Here is a 14750-nt window from a genome sequence, read left to right on the forward strand (position 1 = left end):
CCTGCAACCTCAGAGCACTATGAACAATGGACACTCATGCACATAACCTCCTCTTCAACACTTCCTGCAGGCGATTCTTCCAGAGACCCTTTAAGCAACTGCAGGAAAAGGCACACGGATACAAAAGTGCTCTCATCTTTCCCCCAAGGACTCTGACATACTCTTGACATGGGTCTTACCCTAACCTCAAATGTTCTCCTTCAGAACTCCCATTTTTCTTGAAACTCTGCATATTCTTAAATCAGTTTCCAAGTCATCCAGAAATGTTAATGCCTTTTCTCAATGAAAATAATGAAGGGCCTTCTTCTTCAGCTTGTTCACTCAGTCAGCTTTAAAACCAAGGCTCCTGGAAAGAGCTTCTGTCCAGTATTGCTGATGGAGTGTCTGAGATGCAATCAGTGCCAAACGGAGTCAAAGGCACAGCAGTAACTGGTTGCACAGTGAACTCCCAGGGTTTTGTCAGAGGAAATGGGTGCCTACTTACCCTAAGAATCATTGATCACCTGTGTTCCTGATGGGTGAACAATCTTGCCCTCCTCTCCACCGTTGCCTGCCCTTAATTTCCTTACAGCTACTCCTTTACAGAGCAGCGGAAGATTTTGTTCATTCTCAATTACCTGTTGAACTCCCTTTCATTAAGCTTTTAGAAGCTGCCATGGCTGTTTTAAGGAATACCTAAGCTAAGAATGCTCTTAGATACAACCAAAATAACAACAAAAAATGAGTGTGGGTTTTTGATTATCCCCATAAACACTGATACACTGGGTTGCCTAGCATGACTTCAGTCAGTATTACAGGATCGTTAAGTCTTGTGTGTAAGCACAGAGGGTTTCTCTATGTCAGATTACCTACCCATTGAGGGCAACAGGGCTAGGGGAAGTGCTGATATACTTATAGGGATGAATCTTGGCTGGACACTGTTTCAGTGAAAGTAGCCTTAATGATGTATGTCCACGTCAGGAATCACAGCAAAAACCAGACTTGGTAGAGTTTGAATGTCATGGTCTGAAAAAGGCAGCAAAAGTGCTGCAAAGAGAAAGGTGAAGCAACCAGAGCAGGAGAAAAATATCTGATATTATTTTGCACCACATCTTTCTGGAGCCTTTGGCATAGACCAAGACTTTGAATGTGCCCCCTGGACAATCCACATAGGAGTAAAGGGTCATCATTTATCCTAAGAGCCCCGTATTAGAAGTGTGGGGAAGGAGGAACAGGGAGGCAAGAAGTGAGGGACAGCATGCCTGGCACAGAGGATGAAAGGGAAACAGCACCATAACTGCAATCAAACCTTTTTTCCACTGCGTCTTTTAACAGTGACTATAGTGAAGAATGGAGATATCTGAGAGACGCCAAGGGTGCATGTTTGGTAAGAGACCAAAGAAGGGGGAGAAAATCATTGCAGATCCTAAGCTGGTGGCAATAAGTCCAGGAAGAGGTGAGTTGAGAGCATATGTAATTTTCTGCAGAGTGTAGAGGAGGAGATTTTTTGGCATTCTGTAGTAACTGAAACCATGGAGATAGATAAAGGCACCCAGAGAGAGAAAGAGAGGCACTAAGGGGATAACCTGAAGGAGCTGCAAGATGAACCAGAACAGAAAGTACCTTGGCTTAAAAATGCAGAAAAGAGCAGGGGACGTGAGAGCAGTCATTCATGGGGACAGCTTGGAAAGAGACTAGGTAGACTCTGGGCAGTCAGATTCAAGGCTGAGAGACAGCAATCAGAAAGAATGGAAAATGGCAGTGTAAGGGAAAGAAAGTGTTGAAAGGTAGGGCAACCGAGCACTTATAAGCGATGGAGGAGAAGCCTCTCTCATACCAATGTGGTATGAGACAGCATCCAGATCTGCTGAACCAAGCATGCATACTCTACAGCTGTTAAAGAGTTAAAAACTTACAAGGAAAAATATTTATTTTATCAAAAACCACACAAGCCAAGCCCAATAAAATCTTGTTTCCAAATCTGCTTATGGGGGAGAAAAGTAAACTGCTTGGGAGCACAGAGAGAGCCTGGCTCACTGTTTGGTATAGTTTCAGCTGCCACTACCTCTTCGTGACTGTTTACAAACCCACCCTCCCCGTGGCTGCTCAGCTACAATAAAAGCATGCATTACTTGTTGATGGCTTGTCCAGCTGGAGTATGTTCTACCTCGTACCCTTCTCTCCTCAAAACATCAATCACTGTGTTGTTGCCCATGAAGTGACCTGCAGTTAAGAAAAAAATGACATCAGAACTCAAGGAGCAAAGGGGAAGAGACAGGAGAGCAACAAAGTCCTTCCTGATCACAGGACCCGTGCTGCACTCAGGGCAGGCAGTGTTTTATCACTCCCTGCTAGCATGTACCAGAAACACAGGATCCGCAACGAGTGATTACTGAACTTTCCCAAGGTCTTTTCAGTTACCACATTCTGCCATTTTAAATTGCAGATGTGATTGAAATGTCTCTCATCCAGCAGGCTGTTGCATTCTCAGGCCACTACGGATTTCTTGGTGCAATACAGGATTAAGTTGTGAGAGACCTGATCAGGAGCCGCAGTCAGCCTACGACTGGGGATGGTGCAAACTAGGTCAGCATCTGGCCGCAATGTGTGCGCCATTTTAACATCCTCAGGCATCACGAAGGCACTAACTGAGATGTCAGTCAGCATCGCTGACAATTTTTAACTGATTAAGAAGCGTATAACCACAGCAAAGAGAAAACAGCTCTGAAAGCCCATGACTTGGGTCAACTCTTTTCATTTTTTCCGTATAAGCCACCGGGGACAAAAACTTCAGTTATGTTGACAAAAAATTGTGAAGGATTTAGCTAGCTCTGCTCTAATTCCGTGATTTATGGCTCCACTCCATTTTCAGCCAGATGTGGTGGCTGGTCAGCCTGTAATTTGGCATCATCGTGAATAAATGATTACTAAAAAGGGTGTAGGGATTCTGAAGGACTGTACGCTCTGCATGCTGACTGACTTTCACAATCACAATCAAACAAGGCTGCTGAGAAGCAACAGAGGCCTGGCATGGGCCCTCATAAATCTAGCATTTTGAAAGCATTTGTTCATTTAACAGCCTGCATTAATTAAAGCTAGGCTTGAGCAAATGACTTATTAAAGAGCTCCCTTGCCTTTGTAGATATAGGCAGCACTAAAATTGGTAACTTCAGAAAAACTGTTTTTTTGCTAATATTCTTCAAAAATACATGGGAATAAAACCACCAGAATGATTCTAGTGGACAGGAAAAGCAAGGAGTTAAGAAAAAAAGTCCAGAGGTGATGAAATTAGCAGGTACTAAGCTCAAAGCATTTATGGTTTTCAGTCCAAAACAGGTTGAATGAACTGAAGCATAAAATTCCAGTTTCTCATGCCACAACAGTAAAGGATTTAGGAAATATCAGCTTAAGGCATGATATTTGGATGGTATAATTTGAGCATACATATTTACCTAAACAAGCCTAAGAAATCAAGCAGATCTAGCTCAAATGAGACTTTTTAATGAAGCAATGTAAATTGCACCCAACAGGTAGCATATTTTCTCACCTAATAACTCCATTTTCCTCCAACCCCTCAGTCTACCTTTTGCCTTCAGAAAGAGGAAAGCTTGACTAGGATGTGGACTTAACCTAACACTGCTGCTATCTGTTGGTTGCTAATGTTTCAGTCTCAGGTCCAGTTAACATGTGGAAATTGAGAGTTTCCTCATGTCAGTGAAGAGACCTGATGTACTAGGGAACAGGAATGGTTGTAATTAAACATCATAATCAAGTAAAAGTAGCCATTGGAAGGTCAACATTAAGCAAATAAGGTGACAAACCTAGTTGTTATCTCTTACTTTTAACACAGGGGAGACACAAGCATCAGGAAGAAGGGAGGGGATTAATTTACTGATCTCCAGACTCCCCTGCCTCCAGGCAGCAGAAAAACGCGCATCTCCAAAGAGTGATTCACCCTCTTGTAAAAGAATGGGAAAAAACACTCTTAGAGGACTGTGTCCCTGTTGGTGAGGACAGAGGCAATGTATATAGCAACCTCAGAATAGGTACCCATCTCATGCAGTAGCATTAGACAAAAAATAAAAAATAAATAAAGTGCCAAGGCTCTGAACTTTTATTTTCCTAACCCAAGCCCTTCATCAGGAAGGAGGCAAGATGCAAAAATAAGCAATCTAATTGACAATCTCTAGTGTTAAAATAATTTTCCTTCTGCCAGTTTAGACGCTTAGGGTCTCACGCATTTCAAGATCAAGCTGCTCACATCACACCGTCAAATTCACTGCCTCCCCCTGATCTTCTGTTACCCTTGCTCATAGTAATAATTTAGACCAGTATTTAGGAAATGACTGTAGCACGTAGATGAATCCCATTTCAATCCATCAACATGCTCTAGCGATTTCCTGAAGCAAGGCCTTAATCTTTTTAATTTGATGGAGTGATAAGAATATCTTCTATATCATACTCATGTAGGGACTTCTCAGGAAGCCTTCACAATGCAATGTTATTCCTGCATGTTAAAGAAAAATGGAGTGTAATGGAGCTAATATGTGTAAAAGAGAACAGACCAAATGAACAGACTATGTAAAACATGTATGCGTATAAATACATACAGGTACGTGATACAAGATTGCTCAGACGACATGATCAATCAGGAACAGCTCAGGCTGGGCACATAAAAGGATTATGAGATGTCAGTGTTTTTCCAGCCGAAAGACAGGCCATGCACACTCCATTAGATAGATCTGGCCTGGGGCCCAGGGGACTTACAGGCTCAACCCAAGTTTGGTGTAAAATAAAAACACGACAGATGGTCGAGGGTTTCAGGTACAAGAGGACACCAGGATCCTCTCTGATTTGAGGTAGCACTTTCACCCCTTTTCTGGGCCCTGGCATAAAAAGAGCTTGGTGGTGTGTGAGAGATGTTATCACCAAAAGCAACTGGAAGAAACATGAGAGAGATTCACTCTCCAAGGTTTAAGATCAAGCAGCTATGCTGTAAGGGAGAATTAGCCCAAAGCCATGTGATAGGGAGTAGGCCTCTTTCACCTGTTTTCTATTTTAGCCTAGCACACTTGAATGCACCCCAAAAGAAAAGCCCCAGGCCCTGTCCCATCAGAAAGCCTGCTCTTTTCTTTCTGTACACAGCCCTGCATTATCCTCACACCACTAGGTGAAGAGATGCCTCTGAGAGGTCAATTTAGTCTGGCACGGGGTGGGGAGCCATGAATCTCTATTCTTCTGTGTTCAAGCTCAAAGAGAAACTAAGAAGCTGTTGTGTGCACCAGCTCAGCCATGCACTCTACTGGAGAGTAAATGAGACCCCAGCCTTTAATCTGCACTGAAAGGAGATGGCATGCAGGGACCGCAACAGGCAACGTGCTCAAACAGCTATGTTGTTTGACTATAGTGCGCTTGCAGCTGGGTCCACACACTCCAATGTGTACTGAGTGCTCCTGACCTCCATGAGAAGCAATACCTGATCTTGCAGAATACAGGCTACTACTGTTGCTGAAGGTTACTATGCCACCCACGTCACCTGGTTGCAGGTTTTACTACCAGTGCACATGGTGGTGTTTTCATCTAGGTAACTCTGCAAGGTTTATTGGTTTCAGCAGAGACTCCTGAACTCAAATTTCAGTGGTTGTAAGGCTGTAAGTTTTCCAAATCTAGCCAAATGAACAAGGAAAGACTGTGCAACAGATGTTCTGTTTCTGTTCCTGATTTTTTATTTTTCATATAAAGCAAGATTTTAAAACCCAAGAAAGCTGTTCTTTTCTGAATTTCAACCAAATGCATTATTTCAAGCTGATGCATAAACTTCCTTGTCCTTCTTTTAGAGTTATGTAAAAAGGAAACCCCCAAGCCCACATAATTCTTTGTTTGATGTGTTTTCCTTAGTAGAAACACAGCATTTCCCATATGCCCCACAATTGGACTCAGGAACTAATACCCCAAGACAGTAAATCACTCGAAAAACGTGTGAAGAAACAAAAATGTTTGTTAGGAAACCTGATCTAGATTGCTGCTCTGCAAGAAGTGGTGGGAACAGCTACAGCACATGAATGTAACAGTGCAACCACAAAATGGTAGAAATTATTCAAGACACTGGGGACACCCTAAAGCAGGATGTTTATCTCTCTGACTGGACTGGGAGTTTTCAGATGGTCTTATGCTGCCAGAGTCTCTATGGGTCACTGAAACAAACATTTTCAAGGCTGTTTTAGAGGTACAGATCTTACAATTATTTTGGCATAATTTAGAATATTTTGGAATAAACTTCCTAGAAATGCCTGTGGGAAGGATCATCTGCTAGCATTCCTACTAGACTGCTTCCAAAAATGATATATATAAATGTAGATAACCTGCCCCAGAAGGGTGAACAAGACACCTGTAGGTGGCTGGATTAAAGTTACTGGCCTGTAAAAAAGGCATGACATGAGGCTGCTGACTAAGCTACATGTGAACAAAAAAAAGAGAAACTTCAGCAGAAATTATCACTTGACTGTGAGTCACAAAGGAGAGCAGCTTGTTCATCTGTCTGTGCGCCTCCCATCCAAGTGTTCTTCTCTTACTCTTCAGTAATCTACATGTCCTCCAGTAGCAGTTTGTAAACCAATAAATGCATGGTGAAGGGTCCAAAACTATCAGAGCTCCCTCAAAAAAAAGCAAAGAGAAATGTTGATGGCCTGAAGAAGAGGGACATGTATGACCCCAGTCAGTCCCACAGGCAGCTGCTGTGAAGAGCTGAAAATACAGCATACAGCAGATCTAGCCAAGGACCTCAAGAACACAGAATCATTTCACTGAATGGAAGCCAAACCACAAAACAGACACCCCACTCCTACAGATCCAGACCACTTTACCAGCAAGCTAGGTCCATCAGCCCAGAAGGTGGAAAAAGTGATCCCTACTGACATCAGCACCTTACAAAGTTAACACGAGTTCCCAGAAGACACAGCTCTTAGGACAAGAACTGAGTAGGAAGACACAGAAAGTAGGTTTTCAGTCAAATAGGCAGGGTGGTAGTAACAGAATGGTGTCCCCACAGGCTAGAACCTTTACAGGCTAATTTTCTTCATCCCACTCCACGGCCCGTTATTCCCTGACAGGAGCTGAACAGGATGAAACAGAAACAAATCTGCAGAAAGAAAAGGATGTTCCCCAGATCTTCACTGATACTAACCTTTTTGGCACACAAAGGACAGCTCATGCTCTGTGAGTGACAGGCAAAGCCCATTTTTCAAACATATCACCAAATGACCTGGCTCAGCTCCCATCAGACTAAGTGAGCAAAGAAGGGAAACCCCAATCATGTTTTACTGACAGAGCTTAGCATGCCATATCTGAGGCAGTCATATTACTGCAGCAAGAAGAGAGAGTCCTTGGCTTTGTATAACCACATTACTACGAAACTTTGTTCCTAAAAATCCTGTGCAAAGCTGGAAGAGGCTTCCTACATGGGCTGGTAACACCAGCAGTGGCAAACATTCCCAGCTGAGCACCCTGATGTAGTGGAAAAGAATGCTGTTATCCACGTAGCAGAGATGGGAAAATGAACCTTGAATGATTTACAGACTGAAAGACATGGTGCCATGCCAGGACCAAACCAGCAAAATGCACATTGAGGGGGATGTTTAGCTCTTCCATGGTCTAAGAGTCACACCTCCTCGTTTTATCCTTACACAATATAGGAACCTTGTCTGAGCCAGTAAAACACCCTCCCTAGCTGGATAGAGTTTTCCCAAGGACAATTCAAACTGACCTAGAAGAAGTATATATATTCAAACTGGCCTAGAAGAAGTATAAGAGAAAGAAACCTATCTTTGGAGCTCAGAAACCCAGGGGCAAATTTCACCACTTTGCCTCACACATACACACGGGCATACCTCTTAAATACTAGTTGGGATGAAGAACATCGAGTCATTTTAAAACAGGCAATTGTCTCTCTAATGGACAAGCCTAGAAATAACACACTTCTTGATTATTCTAGCAGTACTTTCCAAGTCATGAAAAGCTCAGGTACAGGAACACAAACCAAGACACCAAAAGCATGGTACTCTTACAAGTGTAATGCTGCCAGGAGAAGGAAATGGGAAAAATTAAAAACAGGGGGTTGGTCCTAGGGATGTTTTAAGTTGACTTAAAGACTCCTCAGTTCACATCAGGTGCAGGTGTGTAAGTATGTTGCATCACAAGACCTCTGCATACGTGTAAGTCAGATTCCCCCCAGCCCCCAACTTCCTGAGTCTGCACGCTTCCAAAAGTACTTGTTCCTGGTTATCTGTAAGCTGAAATATTACTCCATAAATGTTCATTTGAGGTTTTACTCCACTAAGGCTGGGACAAGAGGTTTTTGTTTGTTTGTTTGTTTTGGGGGTTTGTTTGTTTGTTTTTCAAAAAATGCTATTTCTTTCACATTCCATTTTTAGTATAACATCTTAGTGGATTATACTTCACTACTCTGTAACCAAAGGGGAAAATCTGGTGGGCAGGAAAACATTCACCTACAGAAAATATTTTCACTAGATATGGAGAGACTTAAAGAAAGCACCTCAAACCTATATTCACCCAGGAGGAAACAAAGAATAACCTTCCATTTCTTTTAAAAAGTGATGTCCTTTGCTAAGTAGTTCATATATATGCAATTACTAGGATTTATTTTCCACATTTGCTTGTAAGAGAATCATGTAAACAAGAAACGCTTTATGATGCAGGCCTTGCACAACATGGGAAAATTTGCCTAACAGAATAAAAAATAACCTTTAAAGTTACAATTTCATAAGATAAAATGAAACCATTTTTTCTTAGTGCAAGACAAGAAGACACCATTCTATGATTCTATGATTAAATATTCTCATCTACCTCATCTATTCTCATCTACCAGACAAGAGTTTTCTGTCAAAACTAGGTCTCTCAAATGTGTGACTTGACTACATTTGGTTCCCTGGATTCCTATTTTCACTTTTGGACAAAGTCAAACCTCCTGATAACCACCAAAACTGAAGCTGGGAAAAAGTTTTCCACTGTTTATAAGGCCAAATTTGTAGCAAAGTTAACATAAGGAAAAAGTTTACAACCTCATATGGTATGTTTTAGAAAAACCGAGTTAAAAGAAATGGCTTCTGTTCAGGCAGGCTTAGCCACCAAGGCTCCATCTGTACTGACATTTACTGAGAGTTTTCCACTGCTGAAGCCTCAGCTTCATTAGGCAAGGAGACACTTACGTAGGTGACTATGCTAGCAGCCAGCATTATATTACACAACGAGGGAAGGAAATGCCAGTGCTACATCTGAACTGTGGCTCTCACAGTCAACTCTGCCACTGGACCTGCTCCTATTCCACACCAGTGATTTCCTCCAAAAAAAGGTATTAAGGACTTGAAATTCCACAAGCTTAAAAATGTATTACAAGATGAAAGTCTCCCTACCGTTGCTGCCTAGTAGAGCTAGCAAAGGGTAAACCCTTGCATACACAAGAAGCCGATGGTCACCAGACTGTCAGTACCTGAGAAGAAACAACACACAGCTGTTTCACCTGGTTGATTTTGACAGTTCCACTAATACGTTGGAACAGAGGTTTCTGCCTCTAATGCAGAAATGCAAAGCTTTCCTCATTTCATGTGTCAGAGATGTCAGGACTAGTGTCCTTCATGTGAACCCTGGGGCTTTGGATGTGGGTCCTGCCTTCACACAACAGTATCTATTCCCTTTGGGGTTGTTGTTCTAATAAACCCTGTCATTAGCATTCTGCAGACTCAAAGAAGCTACTAAGGAAAACAGTCTCAAAGCTGCTGGCTTGTATCTGGCATTCTCAGATTACAGAGGTACAGGCACACCTTCAGGGACTCAGCTTTTCTTCCCACCCAAAGAGGCTAAAACGATGCTGCATTCCAGAGACAGACAGAGGCAGGCAATCAGCAAGCCCTTTGTCCCTAGGGAGAAGCAAGGTGGCCCCACAGGACTCAATCTGTTTTATCGTTATGTCAGCTACCTGACCCTGCCCCCATTTTTGCCCTCTTTTAGGATCTGCAAAGGTTCAGCTTTGCATGGATTGTTCCTGAACTTCCTCATTACACATTTCAAATCCCTTATACAAGACATATATATGTTTATATTCCCTGTGCACACCCTCATCTCCAGTTCCAAATGTGCTGAGGTCAGGTTCAAAGCTTCCATGTTGGTCTCTGAATTCCCAATGAATTTCATGGCCCAACTGACATCCCATTTACCTGGGTAACTTTCATATTGCCATGTCAGCTTTTTTGTTTGGCTTTGTTTTACAGGTATAAACAGTTGTTTGGCTGGACAGAGACACCCTGGGAATAGCACTGCTGGTAATTTTTATAAACACTGTTAACAGGTCCTTTCTCTGATCTTTTATTTTTCAGAGATCATAAATATTGCTCCTCTTGCATAATTTCCCATGCAAAAATGCCAGACTGAACAAATTTCAAGAAGTAACAGCAAACAGCTTTATATGGAAATGACACCACCTTACACAACATTCAAGACAGAGATTCAGCACAATTCCAATTCCCCCTGTGGCAATTATTTTTTTTTCCAGGATTATTTTGTTTGTTATGAAGTAAGGGGCAAGGGAAAAGGTTACACATATGTCTGTGTGTCCAGTGTACTTGGCACCTGAGGATGACACATAACTGTGTCCCCTACAACCCAAGGACTACTTCAAAACCTAGACAAATCGGAGGAAGCCATTTGGTAGACTATGATAGACTTTGGGGTGACCATAGGTGGTCACATCTTCTTTTCCTTGTCCAAGTGGCTAGGAAGATGGGTTATGCAGCTATCTTCAACTCAGGCAGGGGCAATTACTCTTCTACAGGGGCGCAAAAATCCTTAGAGAAGAGGAGACTGATGGGTGGTCAGGCACTGGAACAGGCTCCCCAGGGAAGTCATCAGGGCCCCAAACATGTTGGTGTTCAGGAAGCAGGTTTTAACTTTTAGGTTCCCCTGTGTTGAGTCAGAAGTTGGACTTGATGATCCTCGTGGGTCCCTTCCAACTCAGGATATGCTATGATTCTATTTTAGATTCCGTGTTTCTTTTGCATGTTGTTGGATTACTTGTCAACCGTCTGAGAGTTAATTTTAGTTTAGAGAGTATCAGTTGACTCAACTGCTGAGAGTAAGACAACTAAGATCCTGGAGTGTTTTAAGTGAATTAACAACTTGCTGAATGGCTAATTCAGACATCGGTTAATCAGCCTGCTCATAACAACTCTTTTGGGAGGTCTTGGGGAAAAAAAAATGGGAAAATAACAGCTAGTCCCTGGAGGTTTGAATCCATACAAATCTGGGTAACATTAAGTAAGTACTTCCATTATTTCCTTCAGTAATTAGAAGAAATGGTAGCTGAAGAAGCTTTCACTGTCATCCTTCTTTTCTTAGCATTAATGGTGGTTTGCTGATATCCAGCACACTTTAAAGTGTCAAAATGATGCATTTTTTCAGGAGCAGCAAAATAATAATAATAATAAAAAAGAGCTCTGAGACAAAAGGGATTTTGACAGTGTTTAAAAGATTAAGAGGGCCAACTTCTGAAGTTCACACATCAGCCAGCATATCTCAGTAAAGTCTGTCATTTCATCAACATGGATATAAGGCAGCTTAGATCCCTCTATACTGCTTATTCATGAGCTGGCAGTTCTGGAGTTTCTCAGCTGTTCAAAGAAGTAGGAGAGACTAGAGGAATTTAAACTCAGCTCCTAGAGACTCTGGATTCACCTGAGGCCTTACCTAACAAAAAGTCTGTCTTATGCCACTAAGTATGCTTCCACCTGCATAATAATAAAAAAAGAATTAAAAAAAAAAAAAAGCTATTTTTTCCTCTTATTCTTTAGCCTCTTAAACAGGAGCCACATTCATCCTGGAATAAAAGTGACCATGTAGAAAGTCCATCTAGAGTTGAGCATGATCAGAAATATCAAGGGAAACAAAGAATGCGTCTATTGTTTACCGCAGGAGTAAAATGTAGACTATATAAAACGTGCTGAAAGGGGCAGGAGACCTGGCAACAAAGGACATGGAAATGGCCAAGGTATAACTGCCTTCTTTACTGGTAAAACCAGCCTTCAGGAATCTCAGGTTCCTGTGACCAGAGGGGAAGCTCTACGCAAGGAAGGCTGAACCTTGGGGAAGGATGGTCTGGTTAAGATACACTCATACAAACTGGGCATGCACAAGTCCTCAGAGGATGCATATGCAGGAACTGAGGAAGCTTGCCAACGTTACTGCAAGGTCAATCTTGATTGGTTTTAAAAGGCTGCAAAAATTGGTGAAGGTCCCTGGAAGAATGCAAATGTCACTCCTATCTTCAAGAAGGGCAAGAAGGAGGATCTGGGGAACTACACACTGGTAAAACCTCACATCTCTTCCTGAGGAAGGTGACGGAGCACATCATTCTGCAAAACATTTCCAAATGCATTAAGGACAAACAGCTGATTGGGAATAGTCAGCATGGATGGTGGTATCTTGGTTCATGAAGTTCAGCAAACCAAGTCCTGCACCTGGGAAAGAACAGCTTTAGGCACCAGGATAGGCTGGAAAACAGCCGGCTGAAGGCCAGCTTGGCAGAAAAGGACCTGGGGTCCTAGTGGACATCAAACTGACCTTGAGCCAGCAATGTGCCCTTTGTGGCAAAGGCCAATGGCCTCCTGAGATGCATTAGGAGTAGTGATACGACCAGCTTGAGGGAGGTGATCCCTCCTTGCTCCTCAGCACTAATGAGACACATCTAGGTCCTGGGTCCAGTTTTAGACTCCCTAGTACAAGAGAGACAGGGAAAAAATGGAGCAAGTCCCGCAAAGGGCAACAAAGATGATAAATGAAAAAAGCATCCAGTGAAGAGAAGCTGAGGATACTTGGGTTGTTTAGTCTGGAGAAAAGGAGGCTGCTAAGAGGCAACCTCATTGCTCTCTCTCTACAACTTTCTGAGGAGGGGAAATGGACAGGGAGGTGCTGGTCTCTTCTCCCTTCGAACTAATGACAGAAAATGTGGGAAAAGCACAAAGCTGCACCAGGGGAGGTTCAGACTGGACTCTAGGGGAAATTTCTATACTGTGAGTGTTGCCAAACACTGTAACAGGCTTCCTAGTGAGGTAGTTTATGTCCCATGCCTGTCAGTATTCAAGAGGCATTTGCCTAATGCCCTCAATAATAATACTGCCCTGAAGTGGTCAGGCAGTAGGACTAGATGACATTTGTCCTTTTTCCTAATGTCCAACTGAACTATTCTGTTTTGTTCTGTTCTATTGTATTTTAGCATAGTAGGAGAGGCTGAAAGAGCTGGAACTGTTCAGCCTGGAGAAAAGAAGGCTCACGTGGGTATTAACAATGTAAAAATACGTGATAGGAGGTTGTAAAATAGATGGAGCAGGACTTCTCTCAGTGGTGCACATGAAAGGACAAGAGGCAACAAACACAAGTTGACACACAAGAAATTTCAGTTGAGCATAAGAAAAAGCTTCTTTACTATGAGAGTGGTTAAAGACCAGAATAGCTTGCCCAGAGAGGCTGTGGAATCTCCGTCTCTGGAGATACACAGAACCTGGTCATACACAGGCAACCTACTCTGGATGACCCTGCTCTGTGCATGGGAGTTGGACCAGATGATGATGTGCCAGCCTCAGCTATTATGTGGCTCTGTGATGGTTCAGCAAGCAGGCAGCACCCTTGTAACAGACCGGTATAAGTGATAAAAATCCACAGCACAGTAGCACAATGCAGCCCTCTCTACTTTGATTTGTATCTGCTGGATAAACCAGAAACCTATACTGCTACTGACATGGCTGTCTCTGGATTAAAAAACTCCATCAGTCACTTTGGCTTAGCATTCAGATCTTGAACACTGCACGTACAGTTCTGAGAAATTAAAAATGAATACAGAAGGAAGACTGCTTGTAAAAGATTAGAGCTGGGTTTGCCCCCAAGTTCTTCCACAGGCAACAGTAAGTAGATCTAACTGGTGACTCTAAGTGCTGCTACATAGAAAGGCCTGTCCACAATTAAGACAAAATCTTTACTGAACCTAGTGGAATGTCACTGGCATTACCATCTCTCTCTTTCCATAAATTTTTGTAATTCCCTCCAACAGACTTCGTTTGGCTTGAGACTTTCCATGTTTGCACTTTGGCCAAAAGCAAAGCTTTTTGGATAGTTTCATCAGAATCTGTTATTTTTTTCCTCTATACGTTTGTGCAAGCTTAAATTACTTCTTAAAAAACTTAAAAAACAGTTCCAGAAATGAGATCTGACTGTGAAGCATTTTCAACAGAATACAGGGTGAATGTGTACGATCTGTTAAAATGTAGTAAAAGCATAAAATACACTGGATTTAACTATCAAATCTATTTCTGAGCAAATTACCACATGTAATTCTATGTAAAAAGCCAAAATCTATAGCCATGCAGCTATATTAAGACCTGAAAAGAAACACGAGTTTTTTGTGCAAAATGCATTACACATCTCTAAACCAAAACAGTCCATTTGGGAAGATGAAATAAATAATAAATCTTTTCTGCTCTTCTCCCATTTAAAATACAAATGCAAACAGTATTTTATATAACCAGAGAGTGTATTTGTAATATCACAGCCATCCACAAACCATGACCTTCTTTGGATATAATTGATGATAAAAGTGTTTTTTTTTTCAATGATGTTTGGTTAATGGAGAATATTGAACTTTCCTTAAAAAAGTGTAGCACTATTAAAAATAAAAGGCACACTAGAAAAATCTGAAAAGAAACAACCAAAAG

General features: G+C 42.0%; 1 protein-coding gene across 5 annotated transcripts in view; it reads right to left on the reverse strand.

Annotated features, from left to right (window-relative positions):
* TRABD2A (TraB domain containing 2A) overlaps positions 1–14750 on the reverse strand; it is a 78751-nt gene that overhangs the window by 6980 nt on the left and 57021 nt on the right. For 3 of the 5 annotated variants that reach the window (XM_066988248.1, XM_066988246.1, XM_066988247.1), the window contains one exon: positions 2112–2202. The exons of the other annotated variants lie outside the window; for them this stretch is intronic. In XM_066988248.1, coding sequence (XP_066844349.1) covers positions 2112–2202 — 91 coding nt within the window. The remainder of the gene's footprint in view (positions 1–2111; positions 2203–14750) is intronic. 5 annotated transcript variants of the gene reach the window in all.

This window comes from Anser cygnoides, chromosome Z (assembly GCF_040182565.1).
Source record: "Anser cygnoides isolate HZ-2024a breed goose chromosome Z, Taihu_goose_T2T_genome, whole genome shotgun sequence".
NCBI classification, from domain to species: domain Eukaryota; kingdom Metazoa; phylum Chordata; class Aves; order Anseriformes; family Anatidae; genus Anser; species Anser cygnoides.